Raw genomic sequence first — 18,187 nt, 5'->3', positions numbered from 1 at the left:
TGTTTTGGCACATTTCTTTGCATTTTCTACATACATGATGTCTGAATAAAGATAACTTCACCTTCTATGGTTTGGTTGTTGGTTTGCTTTTTTGTGTGTGGGTCCTGGGACTTGAATTCGGAGCCCGGAGGCTGCCCTTGAGCTTTTTTGCTCAAGGTTGTCATTCTACCACTTGAACCACAGCTTCACTTGGTTTGTTTGTTTGTTTGTTTGTTTGTTTTGTGGTTAATTGGAAATAAGAGTCTCAGACTTTTCTGCCTGGGCTGGCTTTGAACCAATATCCTTGGATCTCAGTCCCCATAGTAGTTGGGATTGCAGGACTGAGCACCAGCACCCAGCCAGTTTTTTTTTCCTCCTGTTGAGATAATCACATGACAGTCCCTTCATTGTGCTGAATTCCAGTCATTGCTTTCTGAATGTTAAACAAATAGTTTTCTCCATTCTATATCCCCTTGTTACACTGCATTAACCTTTTCCTGTATTCCTCTTTTGAATCTGCAATATTTTACTAAGGACTTTGTCCATGGCGTTGTGAAGAATATTGGCGTGTCATTTTCTTTCTCGTAATGTCAGGTTTTGATACTGGAATTTGCTGAGCTGAGAAATAATTTTGAAAGTGTCTCTTCCTCCTCTATTTCCTAAAATCAAAGTTTGAATAAGATCAAGAATCTCCTTTGGGAAAGTAGAACTGGGGCTCAAGTCGTAGAGCCTCAGCCTTGAGCAAAAAAAAAAAAAAAAAAAAAAGCTCAGAAACAGGACCCAGGCCCTCAGTTCAAGCCCCCGGGACTGGCACACACACACACACACACACACACACACACACACACACACATCAGAGAAATAGCCTTCACTTCCTAAGAAAGCTAGAATAGAGCCCAGGACCTGACCCCTGTGAGGGAGCACTCCACCACTGAGCTACACCCCAGGTCCCAGCAGTCACTTTGTCTCAAAAGAACTGGTTGTTAAACCTTTGCCAGTGCTGTTTTGGTGGTGAAGCCCAGCCCAGCTGTGAATTTGTGAAATCTCCCCCACAGTCCCTCAGCCTCCAGTCACCGTGGTTCCCGTGGCTTTGGGAGACTTGATTTCAATATTGGTGGCCAGCAAATGGTACATGTGAAACTCACACAGGGACGTCTTTTGATTGATGATGCTACATTCCATCTCTTCTCAAGATGGTGATACGGCTTCCAACCACGAGCCTCAAGATTGCAGCTGCCTCAGTAGCTCGGATGATAGGTATGAGGCACTAGCACCTGGCTTTTTTTTTTTTTTAATGCACCCCAGGCTGGTCTTGAACCCAAGGTCCTCCTCCTGACTCTGTCCACTTTGTAGCTGGGACTGCAAGCATGTACCCTCCCTGGGGCTTGTCCTCCCTTTCCTTTCACCCTTTCACCCAAGCCTCTGGCTCTTTTCAGGGCTTAGTTTCCTTCTTCCTGAGCTGTGGGCAGGGGTGGAGGGTGGAGGTGTTGTCCTCTCCTGGGGATGGCCCCCCATGTGTGTGTGGGGGAACAGCCCAGAAAGGAGTCCCTGCCTTGATGTGAACATCTGGGTGGATATGCAGTGCAGGTGTGGCCAGGAGTTGCCTCCTCTGTGCCCCGCTTGGGGTCTCTACCCCCAATTCCCCAGCCTATGGGGAAGTGAGTCCAGTAGAGGAGGGCAGAAGTGGGGCAGCCCGTGACCTCCCCTCCTCTCCCTCCCTGCCACACTGCACCAGCAGCCTCACACCTCCAAGTGTGACCCCAGCACTTGCTGCCAACACCTCGGGGAGGTAGGAATGGGGGCAGGGCTGGGCAGGCACAGCCCCACTGACTCCTCAGGGTTGGGAGCTCTGAGCCAGGGCCACCTTGGTCAGGCCTGCCAGTCCAGGGTCTGCGGCTCCATTCTGATGGGGGGATGGGGTTCCAGAATCACCCTGACCTTCGCCTGGGTGGCCTGGCTCCCCGGGACTCACCCTCCTCCCAGCCCCCTCTCTCCCCCCATCGCTGTCCAGCCTTGCTCCCCCTTTCCAGGGCCAGGGACTTCTCTCTGGTTCTCTGCCCCAGGAACCTCTAGGAGCCCCTGTCCCCAACTCCTTCGAGGGTCACTCCTCTGCTCCTTCTCTGCTCTGGGCCTGCTCCTGCCCACTCCCCAGGGTGCCCTCCTCAGTCCCGCCTCCCCACTCCTGCCTTTTGGAAGTCCTCCCCCCCCCTGTTGCGGGCCTTCCGCCCATTGTGCAGATTTGCAAGGAGAGGGGCAGCCTTTTCTCCAGGACGACCACCACCACCTCCTCCTCTCCTTTCCCTCCCCTCACCCCTTTCTTCTCTCCCTCCCCTCTCCTTCTTTCCCTTCTCCATCCTTCCTCCTTCTTTCCTTCCTCTTCCCTTGCCTTCCCTTCCTTCCTTCCCTTCCTTCCTTCCTTCCTTCCTTCCTTCCCTCCTCCCTCCCTTCCTTCCTTCCTTCCCTCCTCCCTTCCTTCCTTCCTTCTTCCCTCCCTCCCTCCCTCCCTCTCCATCCCTTCTCCCTCCCCTGCCCTTTTCCTGCCCCTCTCCTTTCTCCCCCTCCTCCTGTCTCCCTCCCCAATTCCCTCTCTTACTCCATTCCTTCCTTCCCCTCCTCTGCCCTCCCTCTACTCTCCCTCCTCTCCTTCCTCTCAGCCACTCTCCCCTTCCTCCCCCTTTCTCTACCTCCTCCCCTCCCCCCTCTCCCCCTCCCTCCTTTTCTCCCCTCCCCCTCCCCATCTCCCTCCTCCCCTCCCTCCTCCCGCCCGCCGTCATCAGTATTCCGCTCCCGTCCTCGGCGCTCGCTCTCGGCCGCGCTCTCCCGGTGGCTGCGGCACCGTCCGAGGCGGGGGCCGGGCCGGGGCCTGGGGGGGGTGGGTGGGGGGAGCGGCGCCGGCAGCCCGAGGAGGAGGAAGGACGGACGGAAGAAAGGAAGGAAAGAAGGAAGGAAGGACGGAAGCCTGGAAAGAAGGAGGAAGGAGGCAGGAATCCGGCGGGCGCGGGGCCAAGCGGCCCCCCCCTGCACCCCGATCTGCGCGGGGCTCCCACACCCGGGGCCCGGGGGCATCGAGGCCCTGCCGGCCGCAGCCCCGCCCCCGCCGCGGGCCTCGCACCCCAATCCCGGCGCCCCCTGGGGGGTCCCCCCCGCAGAGCATGCTGCCCCCCGGAAGGAGCCCGCCCGCCGTGAGTAGGAGCCGTGGCCGGGGGTCCCGGCCGCCCTCGGGACCCGGCCGCAGAGGACGGTGGGCGGGGCCGGGGGTCGGGGCGCTGCGCCCGGGCCGTGTCCGGGCAGGGGCGATCCGGGCGCTGCGTCGGGGGCCCGGGCGATCGGGGCGCTGCACCCGGGCCGCGTCAGGGAGCCGGGGCGATCGGGGCGCTGTGCCCGGGCCGCGTCGGGGCCAGGGAGATCGGGGCGCTGCGCCCGGCCGCGTCTGGGGGCCGGGGCGATCGGGGCACTCGGGGCGCCGCACCCGGGCCGCGTCGGGGTTGGGGGCGATCGGGGCGCTGCGTCGGGGTTCGGGGCGATCGGGGCGCTGCGCCCGGGCCGCGTCGGGGTTCGGGGCGATGGGGCGCTGCAGCGGGAGCCGGGGCGATCGGGGCGCCGCGCCCGGGTCTCATCGGGGTTCGGGCGCTGGGTCGGGGCCGCCCGCCGGGCCCCAGCGCCCCTCCCACCCTCCGCCGCGGCTGGGGGCTCGTGGAGATGGGGAGGGGGAGAGGCGGGCACGGGGTTTCCTTGGTGACCGCGCCTGGCAGGAGCGGTTGCCGTGGCAACCGGGGAGAACCGGGGAGTTTGGGAAGTGAAAATGGAAAGACAGAGGGGCTGAGTGGGGAGTGGGACACCCCGCAACCCGCCTCCCGGTCTTTGGCCCTCCTCCCTCGGGGAACCCCGGCCTCTCCCAGGGGACAGCAGACTCCCACCCTCCTCCAGAACCCCATTCCGCCTCAGGGTCTCCGTCCTTGGGGTCTCTCAGGGACCACGGCCTCGTGGGGACATGCCCCCTTCTCCCCTCGCCCCTGTTCCGGGCCTTCCACTCCATCAGTCTCCCCATTTCTGACCCTCTCTCCAGGAGAGCCGGCTGCGCTCGTCTCCTCCTCCACACCCGGCCCGCCCCTCTGTTAGGACCCCCAGCATCCCCCCTTCCTCCCTGGCACCCCGCTTACTCCTCAGACCAAGTTCTTTCTGGAACCCCCTTTTGTGACTCTTATATACCTCAATCTACGGATCTCCCCCCCAACCCACCCACCCTTACACCCAGCCCCCCTCCTTCATTTTCCTCTGTCTGCCCCAGGGCTCCAGGCTCTGTCCCGAGTTACCCTGGGTTCTCCAGGCCCGGTTTCCACGGTCTCTCCCCAGGGCCCTGAGCCCCCAGACCCATCTCCACAGGCCCATTTGCCCTCCCTATCCCTGGCCTGCACCCTGCAGCCTCTGGCGCTGCTCCCAGGGTGGGGGATCCCCTGGGGAAGCCCAGCTGGTCTGGGGGGGGGACCATGGGCAGTCCCACCCCCTCCCCGGCTGGGATCAGCCCAGCAGCCCCATTACTATGCACCTCACACCCGAGTCAGGCCACGGCCGCCAGACAGGAACTAGGCCTTCAGTGACAGCTGGTTGTAGCCGAGCGGCTTCTCTCCTGTGCCCCCCCAAAAAGCAAACCTGCCCCACACCCTCCTTGCCAGGACATCCTTGCCAGGACATGGCTAGAACTAGCTTCTCTCTCTCTCTCTCTCTCTCTCTCTCTCTCTCTCTCTCTCTCTCTCTCTCTCTCTCTCTCTCTCTCTCTCTGGCATCTTCCGCCTTCTCTCCTCTCCTCACCCGACTGCCCCAATTGGGTAAGACTAGACAGACAGTGGAGTGAGGGAGAAGGGAGTGAGGGGGACCCAGCCTTCCAAACCTCATGGAGCCAGGCTCTACTCTCACTCACTTTGCTGAAGAAAGGGCAAGTAGGAGAGGCACCACCCCCATTATCACACAAAGCTGCAGAGCAGCAGAGGGGACCCTGAAGCAGCACCCGGAAGAGAGTGGAGTGAGAACAGGACAGAGGACAGAGCAGACAGACACTCCTGCAGGCCCCGGCAGCCTGAGCCCCAAATATGGAACCCCAGGGTCACAGACAGCCCCCCTTGAGTGTGGCCCGTGGGAGCCCTGCCCTCCACCGGCCCCAAGCTACACAGGCAGAGGCCCTGCCACTGCCTCCCACCCCTGGGGACAAAGAGCCCCGGGCACCCAAAGATGCCACCCAGGGAGTGAGAGTGGGGTGGCAGAGGGACATCCTGAGTGCCTGAACCCCAATCTGAGACAGGCAGTGGAAGAAGGCTGTGCCAAGACCTTGGGGCCCTCCACAAAGGGGGGGCTGAGCCTTCAGCCACCCCGCGGGTCCTAGGTGCTGTTGCAGAGCCTGGCCAGGCGCAGGGCTCCACAGGGCCACATGGAGAGGCGGCTGTGCCCCCCCGGCAGAGAGCCAAGGGAAGCATGGAATCCACACCTCATCAGCACCCCGAGTCCTCTCTGCCCCCCACCCTCAGCTCCCGTGGGCCTCCTGGTTTGCTGCACATGTGCTTCTGTGCCACCATGTGCCAGGCCCAATCTCTGGCATACACCCCTGTGCCCCATCTCTCCACTTCCCCCAGGAGACCTGAGACACACACACCCCCATGGCCTGGTGCTGGGCCATGTACAGCTTTATCCTCCCCCATGTCACCCCCTCACCCCCATAGCCTTCCACCAGCCCAGCTGCCCCAAGCCTGTTCCAGGTCCTGGGGCTTGAACTCAGGGTCTGGGCACTGTCCCTGAGCTCTTTTTGCTCAAGGCTGAGACTCTACTACTGGAGCCACAGTGCCACTTCCTTCTTTTTGGTGGTTAATTGGAGATAGGAGTCTCATGGACTTTTCTGCCTGGGCTGGCTTGGAATCTGGATCCTCAGATCTCAGCCTCCTAAGTGGCTAAGATTACAAGCATTTTTAAAATAGCAATTTTGTGTGAAAATCCAGATTGCCAGCTTTTGTTGAAAAGGCAGTTCTTGCCCCGTGGGCCACAGGGGGCTGCGCCTCCGTCCCTGGATCACCATCCCTCCCTCTAGCTGCTTCCAAGGCTTCCCCAGCTGTCTCTTCTAGGGGGGAGAGGGGCTGGGCTAGAAGTCGGCTGAGTGATCCCCCTCCCTTTCCCCCTGGGCGCTCCTCACTCTCTGCTGGCTTCCACTAGATTCCTTTACCCCAGGGGCTGCCGTTGTCCCTTCTGTTCCTCTCCTTCCTTCTGCCCTGACTCTGAGCATCCCTGGACCTGTCGGTGAGCAGTAGTTCTGGAGATGGGGTGTAGAGCACACACAACTTGTCCTGGGCCAGCCCCCCAACTCTGATCTGTAGTCACCCCCTGTAGGGAGCCACTGGGCCACAGTGGTCTCTACTGGCCATACTCCACAGTCCTGAGCCAATCTCAGCCCTGAGGCAGGGCTGGGTTTCCCTGAAAGGTGAAGGTGGCCTGGACCAGGGCAGAGTGTGTGTGTGGGGGGGGGGGGGGTTCCTGGAGGCTTTGCCGCATCTTACCTCCAGAATGGAACAAACAGTGGGGGCCTTCTGTGCCATGATGGTGCCCACACGCAGTAGTCCTCTACCCACTGCCACGTGGCATGGAGAGCGCACTGCTTCTTTCTCTCTGGAAGGATACAGGAAACTAACCCTCCTCTGAGTTTGGGGTTTTCCTGGTCCCTGAGGTTGGGGTGCTTTGCGAGACAGGGCAGCAGGAGAGTAGGAACTGTGGCAGGTGCACCTTGTTGCCTGGAATTCCCCCATACTTGTCATGGCAATAAGAAGGGGCTGTGCAGACCCCAGAGATGGGCTGTGGGGGGTCCTGCAGAATAGACGTGGGAAGCAGTGAGTGACAATGTAGCTGGTGTCCATCAGGGCCTGGGGTCCCAGCAGAAGCTTGGATGGAGTGTGACCCAGAGGAGGATCAAGGGGAAGGGGGTGGCTGGGGACCTGAAGCCTCCTCCCCCCCCCCCCCCCCCGCTGGCCCAGGGAGATGAGCTTAGGCCTGAATTCTGGTCCAAACCACCAGGTCCAAGTAGTTTGGCCACGGGGTTGGTGGGGGAGGGGCCGCGGAGAAATCAGGGGAGAAATGGAGGAAATCTGTTCCATCCAACAAAGCCAGGAACAAATGATAGTGGCTCACAGGCCCAGCCCTGCACTTGGGCGTTTTATGTGGTAGAACTCCTGTCGGGCTTGTACACATCCGCGCTAGCTTGACAGATGAGGGAACTGAGACCCACTGTGTGCCCATGCTCCCACAGCTAGGAGGGGCAGAGCTAGGAGCCCTGGCACGGGACAAACTTACCCAGCTGAGACCACTGCTGTACAGGGGAAACTGAGGCCCAGGGATGGGAGGTTGAGCCCTCCAGGTGGAAATTAGGAAACTTAGTAAAAATAATAACCACGGGAATCATAGTAGACTCTTAGAGAACAAGGATTTTGGGGGTTTTATTTTGGTCCCATGTTGGGAATGGAACCCAGAGCCTCATAAGTGCTAGGCAGGGAGCCACACCCCCCAGCATGGGGCCACGCCCATCCATGGGGCCACGCCTCCCAGCCTTCTTTTGCTTTATTTATTTTTCAGGTAGGGGCTTGCATATATCTCCAGCCAACCTATACCATGATTTTTCTGCCTAATCTTCCTGTGTAGCTGGGGTACTGTGAACAACAATGCTCAGCTTTAACAAATTATTACTATTACTATTATTATTAAGATGGGATCTCACTAATTTCTTTCACCCAGGTTGTCCTGGTACTGAGATTCTCCAGATCTCCTCTTCCCTAGTAGCTGGCCACATCCCCTGACTGCAGGCAGGACTGTGGGGATTGAACTCAGTCTCTCACTTGCTAGGCAGGGACTCTGCTCCAGTCACTCTGCCAGACCCTTGTTTATGTTGGTGCTTGTGTGACAGTCTTTTTGTGTCTGGGCTAGCGTGCTTCCCTTTGTTGCTGGATAATAGGAATATGTGCTGCAGGGCACCCAACCACTGATTGAGATGGAGTCTCTTAGACTTTTTTTGTGGGAAGGCCAGGGTGGGACTGGGCTGACCTGTGATCTCTGCCTCCAGAGTAGCAGGGATTATAGGCTTGGACCACAGTGCCTGATCCAGGTACCAACTTTTAAGAAGATATTAGAGTTCCTGTGACTCGGGGGCCCTCTGCCCCTCCCTGTGGTGTCTATCCTTAACCACTCCCCTTCAGAGGAACAAGGGCACCTGTGCTGACTGAGCCAGTGGCTCTGATTCAGTCAGAAACAGTGGGTTTATAGCTGAGGAGGGGACTGAATTACAGAATGGAGAGATTTGTTCATCTAGCCCAATAGGGGTAGATGATACAGTGATGGCTCACCCCTGTTATCCTAGCTTTTTGGAAGGCAGAGAATGGAGTATTGCATCTGGAGGCTGGCCCAGGCATACAACTGCAGGAGACCTCGTCTCAGTCAATGTCTGGGTGTAGTGGTCACAGCTGTCTCCCCAGCTATGTGGAAACAGGAGGATCGAGGTCCAGGGAGGTCCAGGCATACACTTGCCTAGGCATAAACTCCAGACCCTATTTGAAAAATAACTAAAGCAAAAAAGGGCTGGAGGCATGGCTCAAATGTTAGAGTGCCTGCCTACAAAGCTTGAGGCCTCAAATTCAATCCTCAGTACCACAAAAAAAAGTAATAAAAATAAAAATCTCACAGTATGTCCACTCCAGCTGGGCCCTCTCTGTGCCCCACCCCCTGCCTTTGTAGTTAGTGCCCACTTCTCAGAGGAGGACAGCAGGTGACAGCACGGTTACTGCTCTGAGCAGACAGTCAGCAGCAAGGGGTCCAGAAGCAGTGTGGTCCCATCCCTGGCTGCTGCTTTGCGCCTGTGCAACCTCTACACTCTCCACTTGGGTCATTTTGTTGTGTCTTGTCCATCTTTCCATCCTTTCCGTGCCCAGGCCCACCTTCTCCCCACCTCCAGCATCTCTACTGCAGTCTGCTCAAAACCCCACAGGCTCACCATGTCCCCCTGGGTTTCTCTACACACACACACACACACACACACACACACACACACACACACGCACGCACACACACACACTGCTCTCTCTGTGTATGTCTGTCTGTGTCTCTCACACACGCACCTATGCCCAGGCTGGTGTGGGAGACCCGAGGAAGAAGGCCTGCCCCCATCGCCATGACCAAGGGCTCTGTCTCCCCAGTCTTGTCACACACAGGCACCTCACCTGCACACTCATGCCCTCCCTTCTGCCCTCAGCTGTTGCGGGGTCCCTCCCACCCACGAGAGGAACCCCACTGCTCTTTCTCCACATCTGCCATAGACAGGCAGAGGAGAGAGGCTCGGTGCCTACGGGCAAACACAGGATGACAGGCCATGGACAGAACCAGGGGCAGAGCCCTGCCCTAGGCCAGGTCATCCCTCGAGGCAAAGCCACCATGTTCCCTGCCAGTGCTGGGGACACCTCACCTGGCTCCCCTGGGCCCCGACCCCCTTCTTGCCATCCCCAAGATCCCTTGATCTCCCTGCACAGAGGACACTTCAGCTCTTGGCACTAGGATGCTGCTCTTACATTTGATTTTTTTCAACTCAGAGTTTGAAGTCAGGGCCTTATGCTTGCTAGGCAGGTGCTGTACCACGTGAGCCACACCCCCAACCCTTTACACTTTAGTTTGATTTTGTTTTTTTGGATAGGTTCCCTAAGGATAACCTTGCTTGGGACTGTGATCCTCCTACCGCCACCTCTCTAGTAGCTGGGACTACAGGTGTGCACTACCATACTGATTCCTGACTTGCTCTGGTTTTAAAAGCACTCAGGACCTGGGTTGGCTCAGAGGAAGCGCCAAGGGAGGAGGCCTGGTCCCCACGGCTGAGCTGCGGTCCTCTCTCCCTTTAGCTTTAACTGCTCTGGCCTTCCTTCCTAAACAGGCGGAAGCAAGAGTCTTCTCTCCTCCGGCTTTGCTGTCCGTTCACCCTCCTGGGCTATGGGCTTTACTTCCAGCCACTCCAGTCAGGAAGTTCTTCTTTGGTTCTCCCCTCTGTCCCTCTTGCTGTGATGCTATCTTTTCCTTCTCACCTTCTGAACTAACCCAGAAAAATGAGCGTGCCTGACAGGAATATTTCCTCCCTCCCTTTTCTCCTCACCCCGCCTCTCTTGGGCCCCCAAGTTTCCGATCTGCCATCTGCCCAAATCCTTTTAGGCTCAGCGCCCAAGAACTCTCAGAGCTGAGCTGCAGGGATGGTGCAGGTGGGAGGACCGACACAGGCCTCCATGGCCGTGCCTCCCTCTCCGGCCTCAGTCTCACTCACTTTCTGATGGTCCTGGGGATGGAAGCCGCTTCCAGGACCTCTGCAGGCTAGGCAGGCACTTCGTGCTCTGCCTACTGAGCCATGCCCCCAGCCCCTTTGTTGGCATTTTGGTCTTGCTGAATTGCCCCCAGCTGACCTGGAACTTGAGATCTTCCAGCTCCTGAGTAGGTGGGATTGCAGGCATGTGCCGCTACAGCTGACTGGGCCTGGGTCACTCTTGTTTTCTGTCTGTCTGTCTGTCACCTCTCTCTCCTCCTGCACCCATGGCTGTCTCCGAGTCTCTGTCTCTGCCCTCTACACCTCTCCTGTGTTGTCTGCACCTCAGCCCCTTCTGAGCACCTGGGCACAAGAGGCCTGGCTCCGTTCCAGGTGTGGCGTTCTAACCCTGCGAGGCCACAGTGGGGCTGCCAGCCTAGGCCAGTACCTCTGGCCCTGAGTCTGAACCCCCATCTGGGAAACAGCACAGGGACATCCCCTTCCTGTTAGTGGGGTGCAGGGGGTGGGACAGGGTGTCACTCCATGCAGTGGGGAGAAGGCAGGGGCCCAAGGGAGTGACCTGCTGCTCAGAAGGTGGCCACTCTTCCTGCTCACCCTGCAGTTTGGTGCCGCAGGGCCAGGACGAACGTGGGGTCTGAGGGCACTGGCGTGGGAGCTCTTCCTAGTTCTATGTCTGGGCCTCTCTGGACCTCAGTTTCCCTATTTGTGCTCAGAGACACAGGGAAATTATGCTTGGCCCTGGGGACCTTGGGCAGGGAAGGGGAAGAACCAGAGCAAAGGTCCTGGGGTCAGTGCCCACAGCTTGTCCTGGACATGGCTAAGGAGTCAGTGTGCTTTGTGGTGGATGCAGTGAGCTGGGGGGGGCGGAGGTAGGGGCAGCCTGGCTGGGGGCCTTGGACACATGGATGTTTATTGCAGTGTCCGAGCAGTGCGGGGACCTGACCGTGTGGAGACAGCACCACAGTACAGTGGAGCCCTGGGTGTCCAGCCGGAGGCATGGTGTCATTTGGGTGTGTCACCACTGCCAGGCAGGCAGGAGGGCTGTCCACAGCTGGTGGTCCCGCCCTGCCTGCATATTGGAGTGGGCCGGCTGGTGGGCATGGCTGTGTGGGAGGCAGCCAGTAACTGGGGAGAAACTGGGACCCGCAGCAATGGCAGGGCCTTCATCCAGTGTTTGCTGAGCACCTGCTAGGTGCTGAGCACTGCCCCAGACATGCAGCCCCTGCCATGGGAGGAGCATCCATCCCAGCAGATGAGCAGAGAAGAGAATGGCTGGTGATAAGTTAGAATGAAGAAAAGGCTCTTGGGGCTTGGAATATGGCCTAGTGGCAAGAGAGTGCTTGCCTTGTATACATGAAGCCCTAGGTTCAATTCCTCAGCACCACATATATGGAAAACGGCCAGAAGTGGTGCTGTGGCACAGGCTGGCAGAGTGCTAGCCTTGAGCAAAAAGAAGCCAGGGATAGTGCTCAGGCCCTGAGTTCAGGCCCCAGGACTGGCAAAAAAAGAAAAGAAAGAACGAAAAAGAAAAGGCTCTGGAGAAGAATATGGGGTGTCATTTGAAGTGGGGTACTCAAGTTGGCCTCAGTGAGAAATGGAATCGAGGCCAAGGTCTGACCAACGGCAGGAAGAAAGCCCAGGTGAGGAGGAGCACCGTGGACAAGTTCGAAGGTCCCAGGGCCAGCTAAGAAGCCAGCAGGGCTTGAAGTCAGCCTGGGGGGTCCTGAGAACAGGAGGGCAGGTCCAGCCTGGGCTGCTTGCAGGGGGCAGCCACGGAGGGGCCAAGCGAGGAGTGGAGTGTGCAGGCTTGGGGTGCCAGCTTAGCCTGGGGGCACAGAAGTGATCTGACTGCCTGTGTTGCGCTTTATTGCGCATTTAGCTCTCCGTCCTCCCAGAGCCCTTCAGAGTGGTTCCTGTGCCACTCGTTTCTCTGTGAAGAAAGCTGGAGCTCAGAGGAACGGTCATGGTCTGAGACCACACAGCAAATAAGCACATGTTCAGGACTGGGACCCAAGTCCCAGCACGTGACCAGGAGCTCCATGGGGCTCTGCGTCCACAGGGAGCACACCCTTGTTAGCATGGACTTCAGTGTGGGACACATAGGAAGGACTTGGTAAATAGTTTCGGGGTGGATGGATATTGAGTAGAGGGAGGGGGGAGGCAGAAGGAGGGAGAAATGGAAGGAGGAAAGGAGACTTGGATGGGTTGAGGTAGGGAGGGATGAATGGAAAGAGGGAGAGATGAGGAATGGGTGGATGGATGAGTGGAGAGAAGGAGGGTGGGGTAGGCGGATGGTGGGTAGATGGACAAGAGGAAATGAGATGGATGAGATGGTAGATGGTGGATAGGTGGATGGTAGAGGGATTGATATAAGCAGAAGAGGTGGAGAAGGTGAGGGAAGAGGGATTGATGGAAGGAGAGGTAGAGGGAGAGAGATGAGTTGCAGAAATTGATAGAAGGAAAGAAAAAAACTGATACACTGTAGATGGTGGGTGAATGGATAGAAGGAAGGGTAAGTGGAGGGAGGGATGATGGAAGAGGAAGGAAAGGATGGATGGGTAGGTGGATGGGTTGACAGAAAAATGGTGGATGATGGATTGATAGATAGGAGGAACAATGGATGGATGGGTGGGCGAGTGGGTAGATGGACAAAGATGGATGGATGGATAATTGGTGAATAGATGGTTGGCTGGATGGATAGGAGGGAGGAAGGATAACTGGATGGATTTAGGGAGTGATGATGGGAGGAGGAATGAAAGGGTGATAGGATGGGTGGGTGAATGGGTGGACAGACAGAAAGACTGTGGATGGATTCATGGATGGATGGAGAGTTGATAGGAGGAAGGAAAGGAAAATGGATGGATGGGCAGATGTGTAGATAGGCAGAAAAATAGTGGGTGATGGATGGATAGAAGGAACAATAGGTGGGTGGATGGACAGAAAGATGGTGGATGGATGGGGAGGTGGACAGAATGTTGGATGAGTGTATGAATAGATTGATGGGTGGATGAACAGAAAGGGTGGATGGATGGGTAGATGGACAGAAGAATGGTAGATGGATAGATGGATGGGTGGATGGAGAGATGGATAGGTGGAGGAAGAGATGGATTGACAGATGTGTGGATGGATGGGTAGGTGGACAGAAGAATGGTGGATGGATGGACAGATGGGTGGATGGACAGAAAGGTGGTGGATGGATGGTGGATAGATAGAAGAGTAGATGGACAAAGATTGGTGGAGAGGGGGTGGCTGAATGGATTGATTAATCAGATAAAGGCCAGTCTGTCTGCTGGTTTCTAGATCACCAGGAGGCAGGTTTCCAGCTTTGGGGGTCCAGGACTGGGGTAGATTTCTTTGTGGCCCCAGATGAAGGACAAGCAATGGAGATGCGGTTCAGGTCTGCTGGCCCAGCTGGGTGGGGTCCAGTGAGCAGCTGGGGGTGGAGGTCCTGGGTCCGGCTGGGAGCCAGTGGTAGGGGTGAGCATGGTTCTGGTTCTGCAGCCTCAGGGAGAAGCTGTCGGTGGCTGTGCCCAGAGGCTCTGGCTTGGCACAGTCCAAGCCCATCCCTGGCCGCCTCCCCCACCCCCCACCTTCCCTGCTGTCCAGAACCAATGGGTTAATTAGATAACGGAGCCTTTGATTAGCAGGGGAGGGGGAGGCCTCTCATGGCAGCGCCGGGGAGGGGGCCGGGAGGAGGGAGGAGAGACGTCCACCCTCCCTCCCTCCCTTCCTTCCACCCTCCCTTGGAAGGAGAGAAAGAAGGAGGGAGGGGGCGGGGAGGGAGCGAGCCGAGGCAGCTTGGCTCTGCACTGCCGTGTGACTAGAAATTGTAATCGCGAGGAGAGAGAGAGAGAGAGAGAGAGAGGCAGAGCCCACGACAGAGACCAAGAGAGACAGACGGACAGACAGACAGAGGACCTGACTGAGCCAGGATCCCAGCAATAAGAGGGTGACAAAGAGAGGCTGGTCAGAGGAACCGGTAGAGAAGGATCCAAGGGGGGTCCCCAAGAGAGGGTGGCCTGAGACAGAGGGGGAGGATTCCTCAGGGCCAGGGTCTGTGGCCAGAGAGAAAGGAGGGCTGGTGGGGCGTGGGGAGGGCGAGGCCGGAGGTGGCAACCAGGGAGGGCGACTGCCCAGGAGAAAGGGACGAGGAGAAAGGACGGCCTCCCCCCTGGGGGGGGGGCGCAGGGAGACTGAGAAGCCCCTGCGCCCCCCCTCCCCCATCCCAACTTGGACGGAAAGCACTGGAAAGCTGGGGAGGCCCGGCCTCCCCCGCCGCGGCTGGAAGCATGTGCAGGGGGGGCCTGGGGCGCCCAGAGAAGCCCAGCGGGAGCCGAGCCGCCGGGGTGAGTGAGGGGGACAAGGACGGCAATGGTGGAGGGTGAGGCAGGGGAGGGGAGGGAGGGGAGGGAGGCCGAGTGGCTGCTGCAGAAGCTGTGGTGGGGGTGTGGGCTGGCAGCGCTGGGCACAGATGCGGGCACAGATGCGCAGGTAGACGGAGCAGCCGGGCCTGCAGGACCTTGGCCTCGAACCCTGGCCCTGCGTGCTAGATGGAGGTGGTGGCGCCCAGGCCACCCTGTGAACAAAGACCCCACGGCTCAGCCAGAGTAGCCGGGCCAGCACAGGGCCAGCCCTCCGGGCAGCCGAGCCCTGCCAGGCCCCGGCCTCCCCTCTGTCTCCGCTCTCAATTGCTCTCTCTGTCCATCTGTCTGTCTCTTTGTCTCAGCCTCTATCTCAATCTACCTCGCTGTGTCTCTGCTCATCTCTCCGTGCCTCTCTCTCTCTCTTCCTTTCTCTCTCTCCCCCTCTCTCTTTGTTTCTGCCTCAGTCTCTCTATGCCTCTTGGTCTCTCTCTGCTTCTGCCCTAATTGCTCTGTCTGTTCTTCTCTGTCTCTCACTCGCTCGTTCTCTGCTGTCCTCGGCTGTCTGGCTGGTGTCACAGCTCTGGCACATCCGTCTTTATCTGGGTTGAAGGCTTGGGAGCCGCAGAGGGGAGGGGAAGTGGGGGGGGGGTCTGTATTCATGGGCTGCCCCCACCCCCGGGGGCTCTTGGAACTGTGTCAGGGGGTTCATTTGTGTGCACTTGGGGGGTGCCGCATGGAAGGTAGAGTCCCAGGCCAGGGCACCTCCCCTCCCTCCCCTTGCACACACCTGGCCAGCTGTGCCCTTGGCCGCGCCGGCATCCTGGGGCCGCCTGTGCTGGCACTGGGCTCGGCGGCTGCCCGCCCGCCCGTGGTGTGGGGTTGGTGCATAGCACAGCTCGCTCCCCGAGTGGCATGGCTGCCATTCCTGCCCTCCCCTCTCTGGTCCTATGGGAATGGAGGGGGGACACGTGGAGATACCAGCAGTGGTTTCTCTGAGGTCCCCCTTCCCCTTCCCCCAAAACAGGCACTGACCCCCACCCCTCCGCACGCCTCTCCCAGCGCTGTCCTGCGGTAGCTGTTGGCATGGACCCCATCAGAGAGGCTGGCTGCGGGGAGCACCTGCAGATGCAGGGCTTCCTGGCCCTGCCACCACCTGGGCCTCTTCCCTGTCCCACCACACCCCTGCCTGGAGCCCCAGCTCCACCTGTTCACACCTCCAGCCCAGCAGCCTCGTCCTCCCTCAGGCTCTCCCCACCTACCCAGCGTGGGCACAGCACCGTGGAGCCGGCCTGCGGGGGGGGGGGGGCGGTGGAGCAGGCTGGGGGGCTGTGTGGCTGGCCTGGGGGCCATTCTGTCCACACACCTGGGAGGAGAGAGCAGGGGACTCCGAGGCTGGGAGCCACTCCCAGGGGACCGGGTGGAAGCCAGGTCTTAACCTGGGATGCCGGCCTTGCACCACTTCCCTCCCTCTGGCTGTGCCTTTGTTGCCGTGTGTGTGTGTGTGTGTGTGTGTGTGTGTGTGTGTGTGTGTGTGTGTGTATGTGTGTGTGTGTCCCACATTCCACCTCTACCAGTCTACCTTGTGAAGACCTAAGTTTTGAACCTGGCTGGTTGCTCCACTTAACTAACAGAGTGACCTTGGGCCAGAACTTCCTCTCTGCCAGCCTCAGTTTTCCCTTCTGTACAATGGGGCAGAAAGTCTTCCCCAGCTGGGCAAGATGGCACACAGCTTTAATTCCAGCTACTCTGGAGGTGGGGACAGGACAATCTGAGGTTCCAGGGTGGTGGGGTACATTATGGAGACCCCCATCTACCTCAAAGGAAACAGATTGTTTTGGTTCCTAGTCTAAATAATTTTTAAGGAATTTTCAATAACTATAAAAAAACCCCACTATTTTTAAAGCCCCAAAAGCTGAGTTCCCCAGAACTGGAGACCCTATCTATCCCAAATACAAACCAACAAACATCATCGGCAAACCAAAGGGCTTGTGGCTGGGACACTCAAGGCTCTGGGTCTTCCTTGGGTGGAAGGGGTGAACTGGAGATGGCCCTGGACTGGAGGGTATGGGGGTGGATGGGCTGGGTTGGGGGTGGGGCCCCTGATCTGGGCTGGCTGGGCTGGGAGGGGTGAGGGGCTAGGGGGGGTAGACTGGGGAGATGGAGCCCTCACACCTGGGGGGGGGCTGGGCCAGGTGAAGATGATGGACTGGGGGAGTGGAGCCCCCCCACCTGGGCGGGCTGGGTGGGGTGATGGGGGTGGAGCCCCCCCCACCTGCGCGTGCTGAGTGGGGTGACGGGGGTGGAGCCCCCCCACCTGGGCGGGCTGGGTGGGGTGATGGGGGTGGAGCCCCCCCCAACCTGGGCAGGCTGGGTGGGGTGATGGGGGTGGAGCCCCCCCAACCTGGGCGGGCTGGGTGGGGTGATGGGGGTGGAGCCCCCCCACTGCGCGTGCTGAGTGGGGTGACGGGGGTGGAGCCCCCCCACCTGGGCGGGCTGGGCTGGGTGGGGTGATGGGGGGGTGGAGCCCCCCACCTGGGCGGGCTAGGTTGGGTGGGGTAATGGTGCCTGCTCCCCTCACCGGCCCCTCTCCTCGCAGCCCCCCGGCGCCCCCGCGGAGCATGACCATTGAGGATGGCGCGCGCCCGCGGCTCCCCGCGCCCCCCGCGGGCCCCCGGTAGGATGTCCTGGCCCCGCGGGGCTCTGCTCCTCCTCTGGCTCTGCTCCCCGCCCCTGGGGGCTGGCGGGGGTGGCGTGGCCGTGGCGGCGGCCGCCGGCGGGGGCTCCCCGCCCGCCACCTCGTGCCCCGCGGCCTGCTCCTGCAGCAACCAGGCCAGCAGGGTGATCTGCACGCGGCGGGAGCTGTCCGAGGTCCCCGCCAGCATCCCGGTCAACACGCGCTACCTGAACCTGCAGGAGAACGGCATCCAGGTGAGCGCGGCGCGGGAGCGGGGCGGGGACGGGGAGCGGGAGGGGGAGGGAGAGGAAAGGGGAGGAGCCCGCCCCCTGCCCCCCCAGCCCAGCGCTGGGCATGGCGATTTGCATCTCATTAACTGGAGCCGGATTCATTTGCATCTCGTTAACTCGCGCTGACTTCCGGGGCGGGGCCAAAGTTCCAGGTTTTCCTGGCACCGGGAGCACCGGACCCCGGGCGCCGGGGCCGCGGGGCCGCCGTGCGGAGCTCTCGCCGTCGCTGGCACGGTGGCTCGGCTCTGAGCCTGGGTCGTCCTCCGGAGAGGAAGAGCAAGGCCCCCGGCCGGGGAGCGCGAGGACTGGGGTCCGGCTCTTCCCGGCTCGGGGCGCAGCGGGAGTCAGGTGGCCATTGACTGGTGGTGGCTACAAGTGACACAGGCCGTACGCCTGTGCTTCTAAGAGCGGTGCTATTGGAAAGCAGGTTTGGGGACACTCCCCCCACCTTGCCACTTGGGGCAGGTCATCCCCTATCGTCGGGTGGGGACAGGGCCGCCCAGGGCACCATAAGGTTTGACCAGTATCCCTGGCCACTAGATGCCAGCCTCGCCCTGCCTGCCTC

The 18,187-nt window shown here is 59.6% G+C and overlaps 1 protein-coding gene across 1 annotated transcript in view; it reads left to right on the top strand.

Moving 5' to 3' along the window:
• The first annotated feature begins 2,891 nt into the window (after positions 1-2,891).
• Positions 2,892-18,187, top strand: part of Lrrc4b (leucine rich repeat containing 4B) — a 30,765-nt gene continuing 15,469 nt past the window's right edge. The window contains exons 1-2 of the mRNA XM_048329351.1: positions 2,892-3,161; positions 17,255-17,586. Of these exons, the coding sequence (XP_048185308.1) occupies positions 17,290-17,586 (297 nt within the window). The 5' untranslated portion in view covers positions 2,892-3,161; positions 17,255-17,289. The remainder of the gene's footprint in view (positions 3,162-17,254; positions 17,587-18,187) is intronic.

Source organism: Perognathus longimembris, chromosome 20 (assembly GCF_023159225.1).
Source record: "Perognathus longimembris pacificus isolate PPM17 chromosome 20, ASM2315922v1, whole genome shotgun sequence".
Taxonomy (NCBI): domain Eukaryota; kingdom Metazoa; phylum Chordata; class Mammalia; order Rodentia; family Heteromyidae; genus Perognathus; species Perognathus longimembris.
The sequence above is the reverse complement of the archived record's forward strand: the minus strand, read 5'-3'. Positions and strand labels throughout refer to the sequence as shown.